At 41.3% G+C, this 27,488-nt stretch overlaps 1 protein-coding gene across 1 annotated transcript in view; it reads right to left on the reverse strand.

The window, feature by feature from the left end:
* trip10b (thyroid hormone receptor interactor 10b) overlaps window positions 1-26,600 on the reverse strand; it is a 51,041-nt gene extending 24,441 nt beyond the window's left edge. The window contains exons 1-8 of the mRNA XM_084043514.1: window positions 26,292-26,600; window positions 8,996-9,111; window positions 8,593-8,646; window positions 6,682-6,829; window positions 5,897-5,959; window positions 4,076-4,180; window positions 3,330-3,458; window positions 258-404 (exon numbers count right to left, since the gene is read on the reverse strand). Coding sequence (XP_083899640.1) covers window positions 258-404; window positions 3,330-3,458; window positions 4,076-4,180; window positions 5,897-5,959; window positions 6,682-6,829; window positions 8,593-8,646; window positions 8,996-9,111; window positions 26,292-26,315 — 786 coding nt within the window. The 5' untranslated portion in view covers window positions 26,316-26,600. The remainder of the gene's footprint in view (window positions 1-257; window positions 405-3,329; window positions 3,459-4,075; window positions 4,181-5,896; window positions 5,960-6,681; window positions 6,830-8,592; window positions 8,647-8,995; window positions 9,112-26,291) is intronic.
* Window positions 26,601-27,488: the final 888 nt, after the last annotated feature.

The following is a 27,488-nucleotide window of genomic DNA, read 5'->3' on the forward strand; positions in this document are numbered from 1 at the left end:
TATGTCTAATTTCTTTATTTATATATAGTTATTTGTCAGATGATCTGACCTGTGTTTTTTTTTTATTATTACGAAGCCGTAACAGGCCAAACAGAAATGAAATGTTCATTCATAGGCCTATGTGCCAATGTTTAATGCCTAAAAACTCAATTAAATCATTAAATCGCAATTATTTGTACGACAATTAATCGTCAAGTAAAATGTCATTATGGTGACATCCCTAACATCAACACAGAGGACACCATGTTGCTGCTTGCCTGTTTCTCGTTAGTGTTGGTCCCTGCAGCAGAGATGCCCTCCAGACACTTGGAGATGATGGGCATCACGTTCTTCTCCGTGTCAGAGAACTGGCAGTAGCCCTCTGCCAGGCGCTTGATCCGCCTCTCCTCCATGTCCTGTAGTTTCTGTTCAGCACACACACACACACACACACACACACACACACACACACACACACACACACACACACACACACACACACACACACACACACACACACACACACACACACACACACACACACACACACACACACACACACACACACACACACACACACACACCCCCAGACAAGCACAAACATAACAATGGAGGTATGTTAAAATATACAGAGACACCACAAGGTAACGGGTGTTTATGGATTGTATGACATCAGTGTTTTGGTGATGTCTGAACCGTCATTATAGACTGTGTGTGTGTGCGTGTGCGTGTGCGTGTGCGTGTGCGTGCGTGCGTGCGTGCGTGTGTGTGTGTGTGTGTGTGTGTGTGTGTTCATGTCTATGTTGGTGTTTATTAGACGATCCCCATTAGAAGCACATGGAAGTGCCTCAGGTCTTGCAAGGAGCATGGTTTTACTTTGAAGCTCTGAGGTTTCTCATCCTCTGTGTAGTAGAACGTGTTGTGTCAAATGTGAAGGTAGTGTGGAATGCCCTGAGCCCCTGACACCATGCCATTAAAACCAGGGAAGCATCATTTTAGATTTGAGCTACGATTCGTGAAGGCATTTGTAGAATCGGCCTCAGATCTAAATGTAACACTTTCTGGTATCTTTCAAAATTGGCCTGAAAAGAACATCTATGCCTTTGCCTTTTTAACCCATTGAGACCTGAAGCCGATTCTACATGTCTCCTAAATCTCAACAGTATTCTCAAAAACGTATGTTTCTATATCAGTGGTGCTCAATCTTTTTCATGTCAAGGACCCCCAAAATTATATGTATTTGGCCGAGAACTCCCATCAAAATATGTTGTTCCAGGGACCCCCCAGAAGCAAAGATTTGAGTTAAGAATGTTCGCTTTAAAAATATATATATATTCAAAGATTTGCACACATTTTCACGATTTTTCAAAAATAGCAGATCTACAAGCTCGTAGCACGGCACTCGGTGCCGCGCTATGTGCTTGTATATCTGCTATTTTTGAATAGCCCAAAGTGTAAAATAATGCTTTTTAGCTCAAATCTAAAAATGACACAGTTCCAGGTCTTAATGGGTTAAAGCGGGCAGTTCCAAATGGCAGCCACCTGTAAGTGCTCTTTTAGAGCGGTTCTGAAGGAGAGCAAGGAGTCACACTGTTTTATGACTGTCGGTACGGCGTTCCACATTTTGGCGGCATAGCAGTGGAACGAATGTAACCCCTCGTTTGAGCCAAATCTGGGTTGAGCGTGATTTGTGGAGCTCCCTCTGGTGTTGTGATTGTGGACGTCATTGGTGTTTGTGAAGTAGTTTGACAAGGTACATGGGTGTCTCTGTGGTGTAGAGTTGTAGATGTAATTACAAGCATTAGCCTGACCAGTTTGTTTTGGGATGCCTGGAGCCTTGTTTTAAAGGATCTACACCATGAATTAAAAAAATATATTTAATATCATATTGTTTACGTCCCTCAAACGTTTTTCAAAAGGTTTGAGCCTAAATCAAGCCTCAGATATACTCATTTCAACTAACTTCTCTCTGGCTTATAAAGCACTTTCACCTGCAATACCACATTGTCCTGATTTGCACGTGGAGCTATTGAGACAGCTATTGAGACAGTTTGTATGCATGTACCGCTAGTGACGTCACTTTCGGGGGCAAATCAGTTTGGCCTGTTTTGAGACCAATTTACATAAAAGCCCAGATATGCTGTGAAAGCCTGAGTGTTCAAACTGGAGTATTTTTGGGGATAGAAGAGAGGTAGGGGAGACCAAAAACACACACAAAAGAAGGAAAAGTTCAAATTCATGGTGTAGCCCCTTTAAGGCCTTTGTGGTGTTATGGTCATAGCTATAGAAACCTAGATTAGAACCTCATTGGCCTCTGTAGTTCATTGGAGTGACCTGTATCGCTCTGGCGGCCGCCATATAGAGGGTATGCTGCCACTCAAAGTGACTACTGGCCAATCACAGCGCATTGACTACTGGGCCAATCACAGCGCGTCTAACTGACTAGTGGCTGGGTTACGAAAAGACCCGCCCCCACCTGCCTCTGATTGGCCTACCTAACGTCCCCTTCTGTGATGCACGCGGATACTTCCCGACTGAGGGCGGAAGCTGGTGAGCGCCCGAGATACAGACGCCTCAGAGCCGGAGGAGGCGTCTTACCTTTATATGTCTATGGCAGGGGTGATGCAACTTTGATGATGGAGAGAGCCACTATATTTCCACGCTCACTCCAGAGGGCCACAGTGCATATCGCTCCGTATTTTAACTTTTTCGCCATTCTATGTCACACAAAAGTAGCAAAAATAGCCGATCTACAAGCGCGACGCGTTTTGACCTTGTAGATCTGCTATTTTTGCAATTTTTTTATTGGAATTCAGATTTTCTTTTGCTATTTTTTAATTGGAATCCTGAAAAGTAACATTTTCATAAAATTTCAAATGCATTTAGTTATAGTTATGTTAACTTCAACTTAAATACAAATACATTGGACATAAAAAGACAATAGAGTTGTAATACTAGTCATTAAGCTACTAATATAGACTGAAGTAATTAAAGCGGGTCATGTTTGCATGTTTGGAATTGTAACAGCTGAAATCAATAATATATCAGTAATCCGTTATTAACCTGCGGGCCGCATTAAGTAAAGGTGTGGGCCGCATGTGGCCCCCGGGCCGCCAGTTGCCCATATATGGTCTATGGTTATGGTACCATGAGGTGCATGCATAGTCGTAGTGACATTTGATGAGTGCTCCTGCTAGAGTCCTCAGTGTATTCCTACTGACCAGTGAGGAGATCCTGTACAAAAGATCTTGTTCTTTGGTTGACATTTGTGATTATTGCCATTTTTTCACTGGAAACATTTGCTTCTAAAATGCAACCCAGGTAGTTAGGTAAAAAAAAAGAAATCTCACATTGAAGATCTGAGGTATCTCTGTGTAGTAGAAGGCGTTCTGTTCACGGTTGTACTTCTGCAGCTGAGCGGCGTAGTCGTTCCGACATTCCTCCGCCGTGTGTGTGCGTGCGTTGACGTGGTACTTCGCCTGGACGGAGACACGGAAGGATGGAGGATGAAAGGAGGGACGAGCAAGAGAGAGAGATAGAGAGAATGAAGGAGAGACAGATATTTGTTTTTTTTCCAAAAAAAAAATAAAAGCCCTACTTCATCATCAAGAGTGTCACACAAAAGTAGTGAAAATAACAGATCTGCAAGCACATGACACCTCACCATGCGAGGCGTTGTGTGCTTGTAGATCGGCTATTTGCACTATTTAAAAATGTTTACAAAAATTATAAATGAAAAAGGAATGGTTTTGGACATATGAGGTTGACAAAATCAAAATCAAAATTCGAGCAGATGGAGGGAGAGAGAGATATGGAATGGAACAGGATGGAAGAAATGAGAATAATGGATGGAGAGAGAGAGAGAGAGAGAGAGGAGAGAGAAGCAGGAAGGGCAAGAAAGAAAAGAAAAGTGAGAGAAGTAAAGTGAGAGAAGTAAAGACTGAAGGTGGTGAAGGATCATCAAGTACATGAGTTTAAAAAACTAAATGAATAGAGAACATATTGGATGCACAAGTCGTGTTCATTATTGTGCCATTGATGATTGTGTGTATGTGTGTATGTTGGGGGGGGGGGGGGGGTGCGTGTGTGCGCTTACTTTTTCTACATCCAATTTGGTGGCATTGAGGTCGTTTTCCGTTTTCTCCGCTTGCTGTGTGGCTTTCTCAGCCTCGGCCCACTCCTTGGCAAAACGCTTCTTAGTCTGCACGTCCGTCCGTCCGTCCGCCCACACACACACACACACACACACACACACACACACACATCAATGGGTATTCAAATGAAAGGAGAGAGAGGGGTTCATGTGGGGCGAGCTGCAGTAATAATGCATGCGCTGCACCGTACTGCTTTGGATGAAAGCGGCCAGCAGAGCGCAGCCAATCACGTTACACAGCAGCTGTGTGTGTTCTAGTTGCACCCAGCAGAGGACACAGTATATATCGTTGCTGTCAGGCAGAAACTTTTTTAGTGTTTTTTCGTAAATTAACATCCTATTTGATCATACTGCAGAGTCACAGAAAGCAGCAGATCCTCAAGCTTGAAACGCGGCGCGAAGCGACACGTTTTGAGCTTGTAGATCTGCTACTTTTGCTATTTTTGAATTTGAATCCTGAAAAGTAACATTTTTTGGTAGATGTGAAGTTTCCACCCGACATAGACGATATATATTCAAGTAAATACTCTAGTATTCAGAAGTAAAAAATTACAAAGTAGATTTTCTTTTTCATATCGATGAATAATAGTCGCATCTCGACGCGTTGTGAGCTTAACTCTTAAACTGCCAGGGTTTTTCAAAAATAGTACTCAAAAACTGCCAGCAGTTTACATGGTAAAACATAGGATTTTTTAAATTTATTTCTCAGTTTATTTTTTAACATTGAAGTGAATGGAGCAGCAACTTTTTGGAAAATGTTACAGTATCTCCTGGTTCTTTGTGAAGAACGTAAAAACGTAAAAACCCCAAAAATAAAGAATAATTTTAGATTTTTAAAAAAAAAAACGTTTAGAAACATTTTTTGGCAGGCAAAAGCTTAATTCTCAAAAACATTTATAAACGTTTTTGGCAGGCAGAGGGTTAATATAAATCGACTATTTCCCACTATTTTTTAAATAGGTGGTTCTTCATAATGTATTTTTGTAACTTTGGCTCCCAAGAGTGCCTTCCTTAGAAATGTGGTGGAGTCAAAACAATATTTCAATTTCAAATGTAGCCGAGTCAGAAAAAAAAAGAAGAAAAGAGAGAAACATCCCGCACACTGTCTTCACTTTACAGCCAAAAAGTCTTAATGGAAATACAACGTTTGGGTCGCGCTGACCTTCATCCTGATGACACCTGAATCTGATGAAGGCCAGAGCGACCCAAACATATTATTTTCATATTTTCCATTAACACTTTTTGGCTGCGTGCAGGATTTCTCTTTTTCTGTTTCCTACACACCTGTCCAGATGTGCAGAAGGACCACTCTAACACTACATGAAGCGGAGTGACAAAATATATATATATATATATACATTCTCCAAAAATGTACTTAGGGGAGTAGTTCATCCCCCCCAAAAAACTTATTTTCTATCAATTACACGCAAGTTTTCTTTTTTCTTTCTTTTTTCGCATTCCTAAGACAATAATTTGATGACTGGGTCATCAGTCAGTAGGAGACTTAGTAGGAGATTCTTTGAGTATTGGAAGTTTTGGGTGAACTAATCCTATTCCTATTGAAAATAGTAAATGTACTTTAGTTACTGGTGGACGGTACACCACTGTGCTTTGGATCAAAGGCAGCAGCAATGGTGACACACAGAGCCTGCGTGGTCTCTAGTTACACATACACAGTAATGGTACAAACACACAACATCACTCACACTTTCTGCTAGTTGTAACAAACACTGAAATGGTACAAAAACACACAACTTCACTCACACTTTCTAGTTGTTTGAAGCTGCCCTCTAGGTTCTGCTGGGCCTTCTTGGCGTCTGCCAGATGCTGTGAAGGGAAACATGAACGTTAGCCACAGTGGTTCTAAAACGCCTTTCCCAGTCAAGGACCCCCAAATTGGTATGTATTTGGCCACGGACCCCCATCTGAACATGTTTTATGCCAGGGACCCCCCCCCCAGAAGAGAAGATTTATGTAAAAATAACATCTAAATTATTACAACATTTTCGATATTTTTCGAAGGACAAGCTTGAGCTTGTAGATCTGCTATATTTGAAGAGCTAAGGTATAAATGGTTAAAGTGGTAAACAAATATTGTGATGCGATAAACAAAACTTTTTTAAATCAGTTTGATTTAAAAAAGCACTTTGGCTTTTAGGAGGCAGGTACTGAATTAGCTACTTTCCCCCAGTTATCTATTTCAGTGGTTCTCAAAGTGGGGTCCGGGGACCCCCAGGGGTCCTTGGAGGGTACCAGGGGGTCTTCTAACTCAGTGGTTCCCAAACTGAGACATTTGAAGTCTTCCCGGGACTCAAACTAGTGAAAATAGCCGATCTACAAGCTCACAACGTGTCACTATGCGTTGTGAGCTTGTAGATCTGCTATTTTCACTACTTCTAACGTTTTTTTTAATGTATTTTTTTATGGAATTTAGATACATTTTTTTATATATATATTTTTTTTTTAAATAAGAAGTTGACCACTGTTTGGTAACCACTGCCCTAAATGATCTAATTCGTTTCCCTTCCGTCTCCCTCTTCTTCTCTCACTGTTTTGCGTTCTGTCTTGAGGTCCTGCAGGTACTTGGTCAGCTCCACACAGATGCCCGTGATCATCTCCTCGGCGATGAGCTCCCGTTGGCCGGCGTAGTCGTTCAGCTCGTTGAGGATCTCCTGAAACGACGCGTAATTGGTGTATCTGTGGGAGGGGGGAGGGGGGGGGGTTAAATGTCATTGGTGGATTAAAACCTCCAAATGTCCAAAACTGTTACTTTTTCAGGATTCAAATTTAAAAATAGCAAAAGTAGCAGATCTACAAGCTCGTGAGTGACGCTGTAGTATGATCACGTAGGGCGTTCATTTTACAAAGACAAACTCAAAAGGTAAAAATATGGAGATAAGGTTTCTGCCCGACAGCAATGTTGTCCAAATCTGTTCATTCACTCTGTGTGTTAGTTAGTTGAACAAACTCTTGTTTTATTTTTGTATTGTTTTTGTATTGTTTTATTGGATCTTGTTTAGTCGATACACTTATTTGTTTTAGCTCGTGCTCATTTGATTTTGCTATTTTGTCTCATCTGTTTAAGAAAGTAGGTAGCTGATATATTGCACTTTTACCTTAGCGCTAGGTATACTCTTGGTTGCTTGTTTTTGCAGGAAATGCACTTAAGACTTCTGGTGATTAGTAGTTTTTGTTCACTACCTATGTTGAATGCACTTACTGTAAGTCCCTTTGGATAAAAGCGTCTGCTAAATGACTGTAATGTAATGTAATGTAATGTGTGACTCGTTGCACAACAGGACAATGTAGGGTTCGATTTGTTGGGGGGGGGGGATTATTCTTTTTATCCCTGTTTCTGGTGAGACTGAATTAAACGGATGCATTTCCATTTGGGAAAATGAAAGACTGATGTTGGGACATTTATGTTTGATAATATCACACATCAACAATTTATTTAAAAACATGTATGATAATAACCACATTCAACCTGGCGTTCTGTTTTTTTTAATTATAAAAATAGCTAAAATAGCCACGAGGTGACAAATTATGAGGTTGTAGATCTGTTACTTTCACTAATTGTTGTACAAAGCATAGGGCTTATCTGGTTAAAGCGTAAAGAGTATGTTAATGCAATATAACTTATACCATCTGTATGGTAGAGTATGGTATTACAATATAATTTGGTCTCCCTGCTCTTCTACTGAGACATTTAGATTGTGTAAAAGGTCATGTCTCACCTAGACACAGGATTTGACACAACTTCAATGTATCCTCTGAGCAAGCAGGCAGGCTCTATTAGCTCAATGGTAAAAAGTTCAGCAGGAAAGTGGGTTCAAATCCGAGATAGAAGAGGAAAGTCACACTTGTCTTAAGGTCCTTACACACCGGGGCGATTTCTTTCATGCGAATAATACGTTTTTTTTTAAAAACCTTATAAAGTCAATGCAAGCTTACATGGAGCGAAAACGTGACGCGAAAACGCAAAGCGAAAAAGCGTCTTTTAATTATTCGGAACGAGTCCGAATTTTGCGTATATTCGCATTCTCGCCGGTGTGTAACCGCCTTTACAGTGAAGCTTTAATAAAATGTTCCCGAACAGTGATCAGCGAGGGGAAAAACTACAAAGAGAAAATGGCGTTTCAGTTTCGTCATTAGAGGCCGACGGGATCGGCAAAACCGGATCCCGAATAATTCCGTTTCCGGTGGTGTTACAATGAAATGTGCCGTATCAAAAATTGAAAAAAATGCAATGTGAACTTTTTTTTCGAAAAAAAGAAAAAAACACCACTTTGCGTAGGTCTACGCGACTGGCACGTGGCGGCTTTAAATAGGTTTGCGTAGCTCTACGCGATTGGCACTCAATGTGTTAACAAATGGAACCCATGTCTAAATGCTGAACATGGACTATAGCAGCCATGCATTGCACACATCAACAGATACGACGGCCGTCACTTTCTCACTTGCAATCTTGCTCCTCTTTGCTCCCTCGTTTGGCATACTTCTTGGTGAGACTCCTGAGAGAGAGAGAGAGAGAGAGAGAGACAGAGAGAGAGGGACACGGTTCAATCAGGGAACGCATCTGTCATTTTAGATTTCTTTCAAAAATAGCAGATACAGCCCATGAGCTTGTAGCTCTGCTATTTTTGAAAAATCTATGCAAATCTTTGAATATTTGTTTTTAAACTTTTTTTTGTACACAAATCTTTGCTTCTGGGGGTCCCTGGCACAAAAACATTTTCAGATGGGGGGGGCGGGGGTCAGTCCACGGCTAAATACATATCAATTTGGGGGTCCTCCTTGGCCCGAAGAAGTTTGAGAACCACTGATTTAGAACCTTCTGAAGAGAGGCTGGTCCACACAAACCTCAGCTGCTTGGCGTAGTTCTGCTCTATCTCCGTGCGTTCCTTCACAAACTTGACGTAGCGCTCCAGCAGGTCCAGCCCTGATTGGGTGTGCTTGTCAATGACGTCATACTGGTCCTGTGAGACACACAAAGTAGGGCAGCAGGACTTACTGAAGGGAACACAACAGACCGACCCCCGCCCCACATACACAACAGACCCCCGCCCACACACACACACACAAACATCCACAAACACTTAATGTGCAGTGCAGACTCACACAACCCGAGAAAGACTGTAATCATGGCAATGTACTTACACCAGTATGTTGTGTTGTTGTTCACAGGGACAAACAATAAAAGCACGCACATCCACTCCCTCAGGGGCCGATTAACCGGCGGGCCCCCTGCCCTGGGCCAAGGCCCGCCCTCCACCACCCCCCCCCCGTGCGCTACCCACAACGGGGAGCCAGGTGGGCGCAGCGCGCAAACACACTGCTTGGGTTTTAAAGGCATGTTTGGGTAAAAAAAAGCCCAACCTCCCACATTCAACATGTTGATTAATGATGTTATGCAGCACCTTAAATTGGAAAAGCTTAGATTTACATTCCATTGAGAAATTCTTTCAAACTTGGCAGTTCTTCATTGACTATGTAGAGGCCAGGCTATGAATTTTCTGAAGTTACTGTGTGTACTAGGGGTGTGCCGATACACTAATTTCACAAAACGATACGATACGATATTGGGCTTCGATACGATTTCGATACAATACGCACTTTTTTATTATGAAAATATATGGGGGAGAAAAAAGCAAATGTAAACAAATAATTCTGTTTTTGCATTATTCAGACATGCAAACTTGTATCTTTTCAGCTACAATAGCCGTTTTGAATCCAAATAGGACAATAGTGTGACACATGACCCGAAAAAAAAAAAAACATGTTGTCACCCTTTTCACCTCGGGGCTGTTTGCATGCCTGATTATAATGATTGTAAAAAAAAAAAGAAAACAATATTTTTTTTTCCAAAACGATACATATCGTCACGAAAACATATCGCGATATATCGCGGGACGATATATCCGCACAATGTGTACCTATGTGTAAAACTATGTGTAAAACTAATAAACAGATTTAAAAAGAAAGCATCCTTCTAAACACTGCCGTAAATACAGAGGAGGGGCCCACATATTTGATTTGATCAGCTTCATTTTTATAGCGTTTCAGTTCCAATTTTGTTCTGCTCATTTCTTTGTGTCATCGCTTCCAATTTCACCTGTTTAATCTGTATCCTGTCAACAGTTCTCTATCCTGATTGGATAAAGTTAGTATCCTGAACCTGAAAATGCATTTGTAAGTCAGTCACGTTTGAAAGTAGGCCCGTCCACTGTAGCTGGCATGCAGCATAACAGAGACAGAATATACAGTACATCAATATGGAAATCTGATCATAATAGAGATTGATATTCTATTAAATGTATTAATTCTGTATTCTGTGTTGTGTTCCAGGCTTTGGCAACCTGTCACAAACATTAGTAATCGACGTTGTCGTGACAATGCATCTTTCTCTGAACTGAAGGGATTGTCTCTTGGCACTAGTGGGAGTTTCATATGAATGCTTAGCAGCATACGCAACTGGTTGACAACCACTGATTTAGTCTTCAACCAGGGGGCCCGGGACCCCTAGGGGGTCCTCAGAGTTACTACAGGGGGGGGGGTTATTAAATCTATTAATAATTACTAACTATTTGCTAAATGTATCTCTTGGGTCTCGAGCTGAAAGGTTTGGGAACCCCTGCATTATAATGAGCAAAAGTCAACGGACGTCTGACACACTTTTAATAAATGTGTCATTAGTGTCCTTTGTTCCACTTAAATGCTACAGCTATAATGACATTCTAGACTATTGTGTGCTTCTAATGTTGTAGTTTACGGAAGGCTGCTTCCTGTTTCATTATGACAATCCCCCTGTGACATCATCCCCCTCCCCCCCCTCCTCTCCCTCTCCTAATACAGACATGGTTTCGTAGAGATGAGTGAGGAAGAAGTAGACTGTGATGTTGATTTTTACAGACAATTTTGATTTATTTTGAATCAAATTCCATTTAGTTTTAGTCATATTTTAGTCATCTGAAATGTTTTACTGTTAGTCTAGTTCTAGTCGACTAAATATCATAAGATTCTAGTCGACTAAATCTACAGTTGATCTAGTCGACTAGAATGTATTTTGGCGGTGCCTTGATGGTGTCGTAATGGCTGATTTTACACTTGGTTGCATGCTGAAAATGGCAGATCTACAAGCTCACAACGATGCGTTGGGAGCTTGTAGATATTTTTTAGAGATTAACCCATTAAGACCTGAGGCGATTCTTAAAAATGTTTTCTAAATCCTAACAGTTTTTTGAAAAAAATCTGGAAAATATTTTTTCAAGATTTTTCAAAAATAGCAGATCTACAAGCTCATAGCGCGGCACTCCGCGCTATGAGCTTGTATATCTGCTATTTTTGAATAGCCAAAGAAATCTAAAGTGACACAGATGCGTCCCAGGTCTTAAAGGGTTAAAGCTCCTTACACACCGGGGGTGATTTTTTCATGCGAATAATACGTTTTTTTTTAAAACCTTGTAAAGTCAATGCAAGCTTCCACGGAGCGAAAAAGCGAAGCGAAAAAGCGTATTTGAATTATTCGGAACGAGTCCGAATTTTGCGTATATTCGCATAATCGCCGGTGTGTAATGACGCAACCAAACATAAAATGACTTGTCTTTTAGTTCAACCGGATCTCTAGTCCCTCCCAAACATTTTAGTCTAGTTTTAATTTGTTGACGAAATTGTCAATATATTTAGTCTTAGTTTTAGTCATCATAGCTTAGTTTTTATTTATTTTTTCGTCAGTGAATAAAGGTAGTCGACGAACATTTTCCGTCGACGAAATCAACACTGGGTAGACTGGCCTGTCCGGCACAGAATCCTGACCTAACCCTGTCACACACCTTAGGAATGAACAGGAACAACACATGCCAGTCAGGCTTAGTAATCACCCAACAATACATAGAGGGCCCTGTTTATATGAACTGATGACGCAAGGTGACGCACGCTCTACAGCAGTGTGGTTCTCAAACCTTTTCATAATGATAAAATAAAGTGTTTTTGGTGCCTCCAAGGCACGGCAAACTGACTGGAGACACCGGGCTCTCGCTTGTTCCATGCAAATGTATTTTTTTTGTTTTTATTTGGATAGTACAGTGTAGATTGACGGGAAACGACATGAGAGAGACGGGCAGTGATACGCAGCATAGGTTATCCGACTCGGGAATCGAACCCGCAACTCGCTGTCAGGCTTGCATTAGCGCAGTTGTTCTCAAACTTTTTCATGTCAAGGAAAACATTATATGTATTTGGCCAGGGACCCCCATCTCAAAATATTTTGTTCCAGGGACCCCCAGGAGCAAAGATTTGAGTTACAAATGTTGCCTTTAAAAATATACATACTGTATATATTCAACGATTTGTGCAAATGTTCACAATGTTTCAAAAATAGCACATCTACTGTACAAGTACATAGCGCAGCACTCCGTACCGTGCTATGAGCTTGTAGATCTGTGTGTGTGTGTGTGTGTGTGTGTGTGTGTGTGTGTGTGTACGTGTCGCGGATTCGCGTACATACAGTAGGTTATTCTACTATCTAATGAGGAAAAAAATAAAAAAGAGTTCCGCAAGGATCAATTCTAGGGCCCCCAGTGTTCAACATTTACGTACATGCTCCCACTAGCTCAGATTATGGAAAACAACAAAATAAGCTACCATAATTATACAGACGATCGACCCAAATCTACATAACCGTATCACCAGAGGACTAATGGTCCAATACAAACACTGCATAAATGCATTGAACAAATCAACAATTGGATGTGTCATAATTTTCTTCAATTAATTGACACATTAAGACCTGGAACGCATCTGTGTCACTTTTTGATTTGAGCTAAAAAGTATTATTTTACACTTTGGCTATTCAAAAATAGCAGATATACAAGCTCATAGCGCGGCACCGAGTGCCGCGCTATGAGCTTGTAGATGTGCTATTTTTGAAAAATCGTGAAAATGTGTGCAAATCTTCGAATATATATTGTTTTAAAGCGAACATTTTTTACTCAAATCTTTGCTTCTGGGGGGTCCCTGGAACAAAATGTTTTGAGATGGGGGTCGGCGGCCAAATTCATATCATTTTGGCGGTCCTTGACATGAAAAAGTTTGAGAACAACTGATATAGAAACATACGTTCTTCAGAATACTGTTGGGATTTAGAAGACATTTGCAGAATCGGCTTCAGGTCTTAATGGGTTAAGAGTCAGCGCCAACTACAATCGTTAATGTTAAAAACCTCTAGCCAAGTCATAAACCTTGGTGTAGTCATGGAATCAGACATAAATTTAAACAGCCACATTAACGCAATCACAATGTCAGCCTACTATCACCTCAAAAATACACCACGGGTTAAAAACAAAATCAATAAGACGACTGCAGTTGATTCAGAACACTGCTGCTCGAGTCCTTACTAATAACAAGGAAGTAGAGCATATCACTACAGTTCTTAAATCCTTACACTGGCTCCATGTGTGTCAAAGAATTTATTTAAAAATACTACTGTTGGTCTATACAGCTTTAAATGGTTTAGGGGCCAAAACACATTTCTGATCCATCCAGACCTCTCAGGTCATCTGGGATAAAGGTCTGCTTTCTGTTCCTATAACCATAAATAAACGTGGGGAGGCAGCATGTAGTTTTTATGCACCACATATCTGCAACAGACAAAGAAAACTGCAGGTTCTGCTGCCACTCTTATTTCTTTTAAAACACACCTAAAGACCTTTCTGCTTGCTTCCGCCTTTGATTGAGTTCTTTTTTCTTTTTTCTTTTCTGTGCTGTTAATTGTCTCTGCCAGTAGTGGTGGGAAAAAAAGGTTCATTTCAGTGAACGAACGATTTTGTTCACGGCAATGATTCGTTCACGTTCTCGTTCAGTAACGCTAAAAAATGTACTCGAGTAAAAGTACAAAAGTATTGGCATCAAAATATACACTTAAAAGTACCAAAAGTAGAAGTAGTAACATATTTGAAAATAGCCGATCTACAAGCTCACAACGCGTCACGATGCGACGCGTTGTGAGCTTGTAGATCTGCTATTTTCAAATAGCTTAGGTATAAAATGGGGCTAAAGTGCTTAATGTATGTTTTATAATGTTTGTAAGACACCATTGCGGGAGCGCTCTTTTTTTTCGCCATGCGTGAACGTAACAGTTTCAGAAAGTGAACGAGCTCGTTCACGTTCATGGAAATGAACTAGTTCTTTTGAACGAATCGAAACGACACATCACTATCTGCCAGGCGTCCGTCCGTCCGTCCGTGCACAGCTAATCTCCGGCACCGTTGGCCCGATCAACGTGAAACTGTGCACACACTCCTTGGATGCCAGATGTTTCACATGGACCCCGTTATAGCGCCACCAGGAGGCCGACTTTTGCTAAACTCATTTTTTTATATTACTCAGTTTTGTCCAAACATCAAGCAAATCAGTACACAGTATCTCTATAGTCACTAAACCAAACAGGTCAGTCAGATTTTTCATAATCCATCCTGATTGGCTAAGATTGGCTTCCAAAGTTTGCAGGAGTGCTCTGTTTTGAACAAAATGCCTCAAATCATGAACACAGCGTGCGTGAAACGCCGTGAAACTGTGCACGCACATTCCCACGAGGGAGGCCGAGGAAGAAAGGCCACCCTACATTTTTCGGAAGCTGTTTTACGGAATTCAGCATGAGTCATAACACCGGCAGTTTGATTGACAGCGACGGGCATAATGCAGCGATGCACGTGCGTGTGAGAGAGACAGACAGACAGACAGACAGACAGACAGAGAGTGAGACTGTGTGCTATTTTGTCTATGTTCAAGGTTTCTTTATTATTACATCTTGTGTACATGAGAGTAAATATTTTGTTCTGGTTCCTCATACATTGTAGCAGCAATAAAAAAGTAGTAAGAAACACACACACACACAATTATTATAAAGATGTGCCCTGGGATCTTTTGGCTATAAAAAGGTGTGCCCTGGCTGGTTGGGAAACACGGGTCTAAGGGGCAATTGGCTCTATTCACAGCAGCCATATTATGAAGACATTCACAGGTGTTACCAATGATACTAATGAAGGCTCTGTTCCATTCTGGTCAAACAGAGTCAGGGTGCTGACATTGTGTGCATGTTGGCTCAGTGGAAACTCTAAAGTTGGGGTCCAGGGACCCTCATGGGCTTCCAAATGGCCCCTTACGGGTGTGTAACTCTGAGAGTGTACAAATGGAACCAAATGGACCCGTAAGGGTCCATTTGGTTCCATTTGTACACTCTCAGAGTTATGGGGGTCATGGAAACCACTGTGCTACACTAAATGGAACAGAGCCTTCATTAGTATCATTAAGTAACACCTGTGAAGGAAGTGATAATATGGCTGCTATGCATAGAGCCTATTGACTTTTCTCACTCCACCTATAAGATAGCGATACGTTAGTCTCACGTGAGCCAGACTGTTGCCTCCCACAATTTTCAAATGCTTCCGTCATTCTGGAGGTCCGGAGCAACGGAAGCTCTGAAAATGATCAGCGGATCAGTGTCATGCACAATGCTACGAAGACTGAAGTATTATGTTTTCACTGCATACAGTATAATGTTGCTACACTGTATGTGCCAATAAACCCTTTGAACTTGATATTCCTCTCTCTCTCTCTTTCATAGACACCATACACACACACACCCTGAATGCTCATGTGCACACACACACACACACACACACACACACACACACACACACACACACACACACACACACACACACACACACACACACACACACACACACACACACACACACACACACACACACACACACACACACACACTCAAACCAGTTTAACAGGTAGGATACAGTATGCCTGCTGTACTAGACAGTGGTTTACACCTACAACAACACTAGAACCTGCAGTTACACTTGGTTTGGGCTCCGTGTCACACACCCGAAATACCAGGTCTAGAAGCGCGCTTGTAGCTTGTAGATCTGCTATTTTCTTCATTGCGCAACACCAGTATGTATAAAATAAATCACTTGAAGAGTTTCTCTCTCACACACACACACACAGGTTTGTATTAATATAGCCTACTTGTGAGGACAGCAACATTTTAGGACAGCAATTTTACGAATGGCATTTTCTATACATTTTGGCATTTTTACCCGTACGCCTAAAGCCAAAATATAGCAGATCTACAAGCTCGTTGTGAGCGTATATACGATCAGCTATTTTTCTGTGCATGACATTGGCACGCAACTAAGTATAAATCACCAGGAAAACAGTCCTCACACAATAACTATGAGTCAAATTCTACTATACTCGTGGGGACATTTTTGTCCACAAGTATAGTAATACGAACACACACACCCGTGGATCTTGTGTGTACAGTATGTAGGACAGGGCTATTCAACTGGCGGCCCGCCAATCAAGTCGGACCGGCCTGAGGAAGAGTTCTAAAAATGACAGCTGGAGGAAATGAATTTGAGGTTTTTCAGTGCAGAGTGCAGAGTAGCCCAAGTGTCATTCAGTACAAGGAGGAAACTATGAATTATTGTTAAGTACGTAATATTTACAATAGGCTCTATGCACAGCAGCCATATTGGAAAGAAATTGGGCCTCTTCCTTACTTCCTTCACAGGTGTTACCATACCAATAATACTAATAAAGGCTCTGTTCCATTTCGTGTAATCTCTCAAGAACAGATTCTGCTCTGCGTTTGAATCTGTCGGTAGCCGTGTTGACAACCCGTGCTGCATTGGCTACAAGTGGGCGTGCCATCAGATCAGGAAGCAGGCCGCGCTTGTGTGCCGTTCGTTCCCCACTGGAAACAAACCGAAACTCATTTAACAATAGCGTCCTCGAAGCCGACAAAACCATGGAAAGTTAGTAACATTTTAAATTGCTCTTTCATCATAGAAACAAGTGGGCTTATAACCAAAACGATCCATGTTCTTTGGGAGAAGTGGTGTTAGTTTCCGTGGAGAAATATTGTTAGTGGGAATGAAAACATAGTCGCAACACCGAAAGTGAAAGGCTGAAGGCAGACCAAAACCCCGGTTTCCCTGAGCACGGGTCATCCGTTCAGCTCCGCCCAGAGCCAAATGAATAAGTAAAAAACAGCAGAGGGCGCTGTTTTTCCTTTTTATTTGGCGATGGGTTCCCAGATTGCATTTCGTGTAGCACAGTGGTTCTCATACTTTTTAATTTCAGGGACCCCCCTTTAACTCTGAGAGTGTACAAATGGAACTTTTGTACACTCTCAGAGTTACACACCCGTAAGAGGCCATTTGGAACCCCCTCAAGGAACCATGAGGGTCCCTGGACCACACTTTGAGACCCACTGGTGTCTCCAGTGAGCCAACATGTACAACATCAGCACCCTGACTCTGTCTGAACAGAATGGAACAGAGCCTTAAAGGACAACTTTAGTTTTTTACAACCAATGTTTATATTTTAGCTTGTAATTAAAGTAAATAAAATATGAGTGTTATTTTTTTTTTCATTTACTGCTTTCTACAGTTTTGGCAATTTTTGCAATATTTTTTACAGTGGGCGGGGGCATTCTGTCCGGTGGCTAAATATGCCTTTTTTACACAATAAAAAAGGTCCTGTGGTCTTTGATGGCCAGATTTGAGTTATTGGGGGCTAGAAGAGCTACTGTAAATAATAATAAAGAAAACGCCGGGTTATTGTGTAAAAAAAGACATATTTAGCCACCGGACAGAATGCCCCCGCCCACTGTAAATAAGATCGCGAAAATTGCTAAAACTATAGAAAGCAGTACATTTAAAAATTTTAACACTCATATTTTATTTACTTTAATTACAATCTAAAACATAAACCTTGGTTGTAAAAAACTAAAGTTGTCCTTTAATTAGTATTAAATATTGGTAACACCTTTTAAGGAAGTGAGAAGAGGCCCAATTTCTTTCCAATATGTCTGCTGTGCATAGAGCCTATTTAGACATTTAGCGGACGCTCTTATCCAGAGTGACTGCGTTCCAAAAATAAACAAATCAGCCCTTTTTTTTCTCCACTGTCAGTTGATGTTTCATATCCATATGAGTAAAATGGCATGGCTCGTTTGTTTATTGTTTTTGGAACACACTTTCTAATCTTTCGCAATCTAAGATAACCCTAGGTATTTTCAATAGAAAAAAATAACTCCTTGACCCAGGGGGATGACCGCCTCTAGTGATGTCAGACTGCGAGGTTATCACATACATATAACATGCAGAGAGACAGTGTTAGTGCCACAAGAAACTAGGATCCCAGGTAAACCAAGAAACTACAATAGCATCACTCTTTTAACAGATTCAATCCGGGAACGCACCTGTGTAACCACTTTAACCATCATTTTATACTTTGGCTATTCAAAAATAGCAGATATACAAGCTTATAGCTGCGCTACGATCTTGTAGATCTGCTATTTTTGAAAAATCTTGAAAATGTGTGCAAATCTTTGAATATATTATTTTTTGAAGCGAACATTTTTAACTCAAATCTTTGCTTCTGGGGCTCAAATATTTTGAGGTGGGGGTCCGCGGCCAAATACATGTCATTTTGGGGGTCCTTGACCTGAAAAAAGTTTGAGAACCACTGATATTATAGCAACATACGTTTTTCACAATTTTTTTCAGACATTTGTAGAATCCCCAGAAGCAAAGATTTGAGTTATGTTCGATTAAAAAAAAATCACACCCAGTGTGAAGTGGGCGGTGTGGTCACAGTGGTCATCACAGTGATGGAAGTGATTCACATAAAAAAAAACATCAAAGTGTTTTTTTTAAGTCCATACTGCTATTCATAGGGCTGCACATGTGTCATGTGTTTCGCTAGCCAATCACAGTCCTGAATTTGCAAAGTCAGACAATCACATTACAGCTAGTGGTGATGACACTGGCTGTAATGTGATTGGCTGACTTTGCAAAAGTATAGATTTGCATTGACTGTGGAAGGGTTAGGGTTGTAGACTGCGTTGTAGACTATTGGCCAATCACGGTGCAGGATTGGTCAGTGACCAAACCTCACTTATAGGGGGCGGTTACACCGCCCCAAAAAAACATATATTCAAAGATTTGCACACATTTGCACAAAAATAACAGATCTACAAGCTTGTAGATCTGTTATTTTTGATTAGCCAAAGAGACAAGAGAGACCTGGCCAAAGGTAGCAGCCATATGGAATCACAACATGTTAACCATTTTTTGACACTATGAGAGCCAACCCAGGGCACGGCCAGGAAAGACAAAGAGGTGCACCACCTACGTAGACACACTGCGGTGAGACAGCGGAGCTAACAACACTGCAGAGCAGGGGTCTTCAACCTTTTCAGGCCAAGGACCCCCTAACTGAGAGAGAGATGAAGCAGGGACCCCCACTATATATTACATAAAATTGTGTCGCAGATTAAAGCTTTTCATAGATGTGGGATTCATATTAATGTGTATTTTCAGACATTTAACGACTTAAACCATCAATACTTAGTAAACTTTCACTCTGTACTTGGTCTGCTCGTTTTTCCCTCTTTGTCGAAAATAGCAGATCTACAAGCTCACAGTGAGTTTGTAGATCTTTTTTGGCTAAAGTTGTCCTTAGAATATAGGGATGCTAGGGTTCAATCTTTGAATATAAATACCGCGAACATTTTTAACTCAAATCTTTGCTTCTGGAACAACATATTTTGATGGGGGTCCGCGGCCAAATACATATAATTTGGGGGTCCTTGACATGAAAAAGATTGAGCACCACTGATATAGAAACAAACGTTTTTCAGAATACTGAGATTTAGGAGACATGTAGAATCGGCTTCAGGTCTCAATGGGTTAATTTCAAACAGTTGCTAGGCCTGTCACAATGCCTAATCGCAATTATAGTATAAAGTAATTAAAAGATGTAAGTTATTTGTCATCTGCCCTGTGCACCTTTTGTTTACGAAGCCTAAAAGCCAAACAGAAATGTCATTTTTAATTAATTTTTAATGACAAATTTGAGCGACAATGAATCGTCAAGTAAAATTTCATAATGGTGACAGAACTAACAGCTGCCTCTAAAGAAGCACAAATACTGCACACACACACACACACACACACACACACACACACACACACACACACACACACTTATTGTACTGTCTGACTGTGTGTGTAACCCCCGTGTCACCAGGCGTTATGAGTGCACACACCCGCACGTGTTGCCAGATTATGCGAGAGAAATAAGCAACCAGGTCTATGAAAACAAGCCCAAAAGAAGCGACTATAGGCTACGGCTATTTGAAAACAACAGATCTACAAGCTCATGTAGATTTGCTATAACAAAGACAATAACAATATAAATCCTGTATGGCAGGGGTGGGGGTCCCTGGCACAAAATATTTTCAGATTGACCCTTTTTAAAATAAACAACTACACTTTAGAAACAAGACCAAATAAACAACTACACTGTAGAAACAAGCCCAAATAAGCAACTATACTTTAGGAACAAGACCAAATAAACAACTACACTGTAGAAACAAACCCAAATAAGCAACTATACTTTAGGAACAAGACCAAATAAACAACTACACTGTAGAAACAAACCCAAATAAACAACTACACTTTAGAAACAAGCCCAAATAAACAACTACACTTTAGAAACAAGCCCCAACAAAAAAAACGCAACCCTAACCCAATATTTATACGCAACTTTACATAAAAACAAGCCCAAAGTCGCTAATAATAAGCGGATATGGCAACACTGACAGCTGCCTGTGTGTGTGTGTGTGTGTGTGTGTGTGTGTGTGTGTGTGTGTGTGTGTGTGTGTGTGTGTGTGTGTGTGTGTGTGTGTGTGTGTGTGTGTGTGTGTGTGTGTGTGTGTGTGTGTGTGTGTGTGTGTGTGTGTTCGAAAGAGGCACGTTCAGGAATGAGATAATCATTAGCTCACTGGTAGACCCCGCCCTATGACAGACAGGCCCAGGGGCCTCTGCAGAAAGCCCTGGAACCAGTCGTACAGGTTCCCTCCCCTCGGTGTGACGATGCACAGGGGACAGCAGCAGCACAGTGCATCATACAGGTTCCCTCCCCTCGGTGTGACCGTGCACACACAGGGGACAGCAGCAGCACGGTGCATCTGACAATTTAGGCCTTTAGCAGACGCGCTCACCCAGAGTGCACTTACACTATAACCCATTAAGACCAGGAAAAGCATCTGTCATTTTACATTTTTAACCACTTTAACCATTATCTTATACTTTAGGCCAGGGGTCTTCAACCTTTTCAGGCCAAGGACCCCTTAGCTGAGACAGAGATGAAGCAGGGACCCCCTCTACATATTGTATAAAATTGTGCTTCAGATTAAACTTTTTTGTTTACGTGGTCTGCTCTTTTTTCCCCTCTACACCTATATCTCTCTGCCAAAAATAGCAGATCTACGAGCTTGTAGATCGTCTATTTTTGGCTAAAGTTCACCTCAGAAAAGGGATGCTAGGGTTCAAGTGGTTAAGGTAAAAAAAGAAAATCACATCACACAAAGATTTGGCGGACGCCCTGTAGTAACTCTGAGGACCCCCTAGGGGTCCCGGACCCCCTGTTGAAGACCCCTGCTTTAGGCTATAGCAGATCTACAAGCTCATAGCGCGGGACCCCCCCCCCAGAAGCACAGAAATTGAGTTAAAAATGTTCGCTTTAAAACATATAAAGATTTGCACACATTTTCCACGATTTTTCAAAAAATAGCAGGTCTACAAGCTCATAGCGCGGCAGTTGGTGCAGTATATCTGTTATTTTTTGAATAGACACATTTTTCTTTTTAAATGACACAGATGCGTTCCCGGTCTTAATGGATTAAGCAGACGCTCTCACCCAGAGTGACTTACACTAAGCAAGGTAAACACATGCATCAAATGCAGAGAGACAGCAGTGTGTAGTGCCTCAGTAAACTAGGATCACAGGTAAGCCAGGAACCTAGCATCAGTCTAAACATATATACTGCCAAAATAATAATCTATACATTGACTATAACTATAGTCTATATACAGTGCATGATCGTCACAGTGCAGACAAGCACACAGATCCCAGGTCAGCCCCTAATATGGTGTAATGACTGATGATCTCACAGCAGTGTGTCACTACCTTAACCACTTACGTCAGTATTAAAGCCCTATATACCTTGGCATACGACGAATAATGAAAATAGCTGATCTACAAGCTCACGATGCATTGAGAGATAGGCTATTTTTCGCTATTTCTTTTTCTCACATTTTCCACCTATAACATGCCTAAAAACAGCCTGGGGTACCAGCTTGAAAGTAGTTAAAGGGAATAGTTCACCCAAAAAAATACTTTCTTTCTATGGATTAGTCACCCCATGGCGACTTGAATTGACGGATATTTTTACGTTTTTGTCGCATTCCTAAGCCAATAATTTGATGACCAGCGGACCAGTATAGGCAGCGGTTCCGGTCGGAGACACAAAAGAGACTTTCCTTTGTCTCCTACTGGAACCGCTGCTGGTCATCAAATTATTACCGTAGGAATGCAACAAGAAAATACATATCCATGAATTCAAGTCTCCATGTGGTGACTAATCGATAGAAAAAAAGTCATTTTGGGGGTGAACTATCCCTTTAACTTAAAGGTATCATCAAGTGTACTCTTGTTCTGCCCCACTCTGAGCGGGCCTGTGTGTTTCAGGCCAGAACTGGAGAAACGTTTCTGACAGACTTGTTGGTTCACACTAACAGACTGTACTTTGGAAGCTCTCACAATGAGCAGCACATAAAGCATATGTCCAGCCTCATAAAGCATATGTCCAGCCTCATAAAGCTTATGTCCAGCCTCCCGGCACTTTAGCTTCACCTTTGTAGTCGTGACTGTAAATAAGTCTGACTGGAAACCACATTAGTTCAAGCCTCGTAGCACCTAGCTCACTGCTAGCACATTAAGCAATAGAAAATAAAAAGTATAGTTTAAAGATATTTTCGTGAACACTGCGCTAGCCTGTGATTGGTCGAATACCCTTCCGGTCTGAAGAGCATGACGATAGCTTCCTATTCACAACTTTTACATGGTGGAATGATAGACACTCTGCAGCATTTGAAAGATTGTGGAAGGTGAGATAGTGACTGTCCTCAGAGACTATAGGTTTCTGCTTATCTTCTAATATAGTCTGCTCATGTCCTGTGTTATTGGGTTCAAATCGGAACTCTCCATTTACCCTGTTGTGCTGTGTTCAAGTGGGACTCCCTCTTTCTTTGGTGTGGCGCCTAAACCCTAACCTTTAACTTCACAAACGCTATGCATAAACTTAACCTGAACCCTAACACCTCACAAACACTATGCCTAAATCTAACCTTAACCCTAACCTTCCAAACTCTATGCCTAAACCTAACCTTAACCCTAACCTTCCAAACAATATACCTACACTGAACCCTAAAACCTCACAAACACTATGCCTAAAGCTAACCTGAACCCTAAAACCTCACAAACACTATGCTTAAACCTAACCTGAACCCTAAAACCTCACAAACACTACGCTTAAAGCTAACCTCACAAACACTATGCCTAAAGCTAACCTTAACCCTAACCTTACAAACACTATGCCTAAAGCTAAACTTACAAACACTATGCCTAACCCTAACCTTAACCCTAACCTTACAAACACTATGCCTAAAGCTAAACTTACAAACATTATGCCTAACCCTAACCTTAACCCTAACCTTAGTAAGGTTAGGGTAGCTTTAGGCATAGTGTTTGTAAGGTTACCTTACAAACACTATGCCTAAAGCTAACCTTAACCTCACAGAAACTATGCGTAAACCTAACCTCAAAACCACGTCCACCTGGGCGAAACACCGGTAAAAGAGAGAGTCCTCTAGTGGTCAACTAGGTGGTACCTGCCTGATGCTTGTGTCCTGGACTGTGTCATTTATGTAATGCTTGTTGACACACATGTAATGCCTATGCTCGCTGTGATTGTATATAAGTAGTGGGTGTGTTGGAAATATTTGAATGTGTGTTGCTGTTGATCTTTTTAACTTTTCCTTAGATTTCTTTCTGCCCCCTTCCCTGTGTGTGTGTCGTTACCAGGCCACCATTGACAATAGGAATTTGTTCTTAATGACTTGCCTGGTAAAAAAAAAGTAAAGGCTAAAAGTGAGAACAGGGGTTGACACTAACGTTTGCCCGTGGCAAGTAAATGAAACGTTCGGGCAAGTGGAGTTTGCGTTCAGGTTACCCGGCGGGCAAGTGGCCAGAGCGCTCTCTCTCCAGCGTGCGCACACACACACACACACACACACTTGAAAATAGCATATCTACAAACTTACAATGCTTGTAGATCGGCTACTTTCAAATAGCCTATGTACAAAATAGGGCTGAGGTGGTTAATGTATGTTTTATAATATATTAATTTATATCTGCAAAGTAACTAGTAGTTAAAGTTTTCAAATAATTGTAGTGGAGTAAAAGTACAATATTTGCCTGTACTGGAGTAGAAGTAAAAGTACTGAAAATTGGAAATACTCCAGTAAAGTAAAAAATACCTCAAAATTGTACTTAAGTACAGTACTTGAGTAAATGTACTTAAGTTACTTTACACCACTGCTTTTCGGGCAAGTGGGCATGACCTTTGGGCAAGTAGAACATGACCTGTACTTGCCCGACGGGCAAGTGCCTCCGAGACCTTAGTGTCAACCCCTGTTGAGAAGATATACTTTGCTGTTCTTCTCACACAGTCATAGCATCCAGGGGCTCCAGAGTTGGATTCATGTGGAGTTCACGGCAGTTATGTTTTGATTTAAACAACCTGACAGCAAAGCTCAGCTCACACATGGCGGCTCACAGACGGAGAGAAAGCAGAAGTGAAAACAACCCTGTCAGCTTCCAAGGTGTCTTAAAAAGCATAATCTCAGCAGAGGCGTGTGGCATAGATTATTGAGACTCTGACCCCAATCCTCACTTTGGGATTGACAAATCTGCCGCACACACAAGCACACGCACACACACACACACAAAACAAGAGCAACACAAAACATGATACACATGATTATTACATGTTGCCATAACATGTACATGCATAACTCATCCTTTCTTACACCTAAAGACCAGTGTGCTGTGCATAACTGCTTAAGCCTGATTTAAACCTAAGATGCACTCTGGTGTTGCACACCGTAAATAGCAGATCTACAAGCTCACAACGCGTGACGCGTTGTGAGCTTGTAGATCTGCTATTTACCTAGCACAACACCGGCACACACACAAACAACTAAGTAAATCAGGCTTTAGGCGTATGCAATGGTCTTTCCTGTGCTTCCTGTCAGTAGTAAGGAGAATGCACACAGAAACTACCCAACTTGTATTAGTTGGTCCTAGTTGTCAGTTAGGGGGAAAACTGTCAAAAGCTGGTTGAGTTTCACTTTGTCAATGGCAGGTTATTTAGTGCATCTTCTCACACCTGCGAGAACATGGACCATCAGGCAACAACAACAACACTGACAACAAGCCACCGAGGTTCTCAAAGAGTCTTGAAGAGGTGGGAGGGATACTGCACATATTATGTCCTAAAATATTATCCATTTACCTCTAGACAGTCGACAAAGAGTGAACATAAATAGGCTGTCCTCATACAGGCTACAACACAAGAGTATACTGAACCATATGCTTAATGTGTGTTTAAACAAAGCATACACATTTACTTGGGACAAGAATTGCAGTTAAAATAAGAACAGTGTAAATTAATGCAGCACACCTATATGTGAGTGAGTGCCATGTGAACTATATAGGACACTGTACAAATCACTGTTATCCACTTGTAACTCAATATAGTGTTCAACAGTACAAATGGAACCCAACCACAGCCTACTATCTGAGTTCCATGAGACACAGTGAGCATGTTTCTCTTATGAGAAAAGAAAGAAAGGTATGCAGCAAAAAGAATTGCGAAACCCTCCTGGCTATAAACTTTACCCATGGAATTCTCTCTTGTCCCCCGTTTTCACAGGATTGCTCAACAACTGCAGAGACCTGGGCGGCTAGAGAGGAGACAATGTATCCAACAACTAGACAATACAATGTATCCCAGCAGTAACAATAGCTGGATGTTGATTAGATGGCTATGTTGCCATGTTGGAAACAAGCCCAGCAGACAGCCAAACTGATAATCCTGTGGTTTCTGGAAGAACACAAGTTATTATGTCAGCAGACAGACAGTCTTAACACTGTAACTCACCCACAGCTCTGCCCCCCAGTCCATGGTGCACAAAGTTGTCTTTATAACAACAATAACAGCTTCTCAGGTTGGTGTCTCTGTATCTCTTCTTGGCTTTTAATAAAAAAACTAACTTTGTTTTGCCAGGAGAAGATCAGCTCTAACTTTAATGAGTCCAGTTAGAATGCGGACATGGCGCTAGGAAATGTTTGGAGGAAGTCTACGCCTTCTCTCTCTCTCTCCCTCGATTTCTCTCTCTCTCTCTCTCTCTCTCTCTCTCTCTCTCTCTCTCTCTCTCTCTCTCTCTCTCTCTCTCTCTCTCTCTCTCTCTCTCTCTGGCACCGCTCCCCTCTTGTTTCTCCGAGAGAAAGAAAATATGTTCACTCGCTTTTCCTCCTGAAACAAGTTTGGGTCCCAGGAGGAGGTGGCGAGGGGGGGGGGGGGGGGGGGGGGGGCAGGGGGAGCAAAGAGAGAGAGAGAGAGAGAGAGAGAGAGAGAGAGGAGGGGGGAGATACGGTGGGAATATGCCAGCGGCATTGTGTCAGACTTAAAGCAGCAGTAGTTGTAGGCTAGCCTACTAACTACTATGCATAATAACAGCTGTACAGTGGTGTAAAGTAACTAAGTACATTTACTCAAGTACACGTGCTTAAGTACAGTTTTGAGGTATTTTTTACTTTACTGGAGTATTTCAAATATTGGCAAATATTGTACTTAGTTTACTAGTTACTTTGTGGATTTTGATTATTATTACAAAACATATAGGCAGGGTACAATAACCATTTCAGCCCTACATACAATTCGGCCATTTAAAAATAGCCGATCTACAAGCTCACAATGCCATGCAATTCAGTGTGAGGTTGTAGATCTGCTATTTTCAAAAGATTTTTTTTAAACTTGTGAAATGGGACATTCTTTTACTCTTGGTATTTAAGTATTGTAAAAATACTTTTGGTTGTTTGTTTGTTTGTTTGTTTGTTTGTTTGTTTGTTTGTTTGTTGGTTGTTCAATACCATTGATTTGACATGCAGGCCAGCAAGAATATCTACCAAAGGAGATGGATAACATACCAAATGACACCAGCACATTTTTATGGGGTGACATAATAATAAATAATGGCCCAGTATTTCTACATTTTAGCTCCAAACATGTTTTCATGTGTAGACAACAGCAATGGCCCGCACTTGGAAACCCTGGTAGTCAAGGGCCCCTGGGGGA

The sequence above is a fragment of the Gymnoscopelus microlampas genome (genome assembly GCF_963454915.1).
Source record: "Gymnoscopelus microlampas genome assembly, chromosome: 2".
NCBI classification, from domain to species: domain Eukaryota; kingdom Metazoa; phylum Chordata; class Actinopteri; order Myctophiformes; family Myctophidae; genus Gymnoscopelus; species Gymnoscopelus microlampas.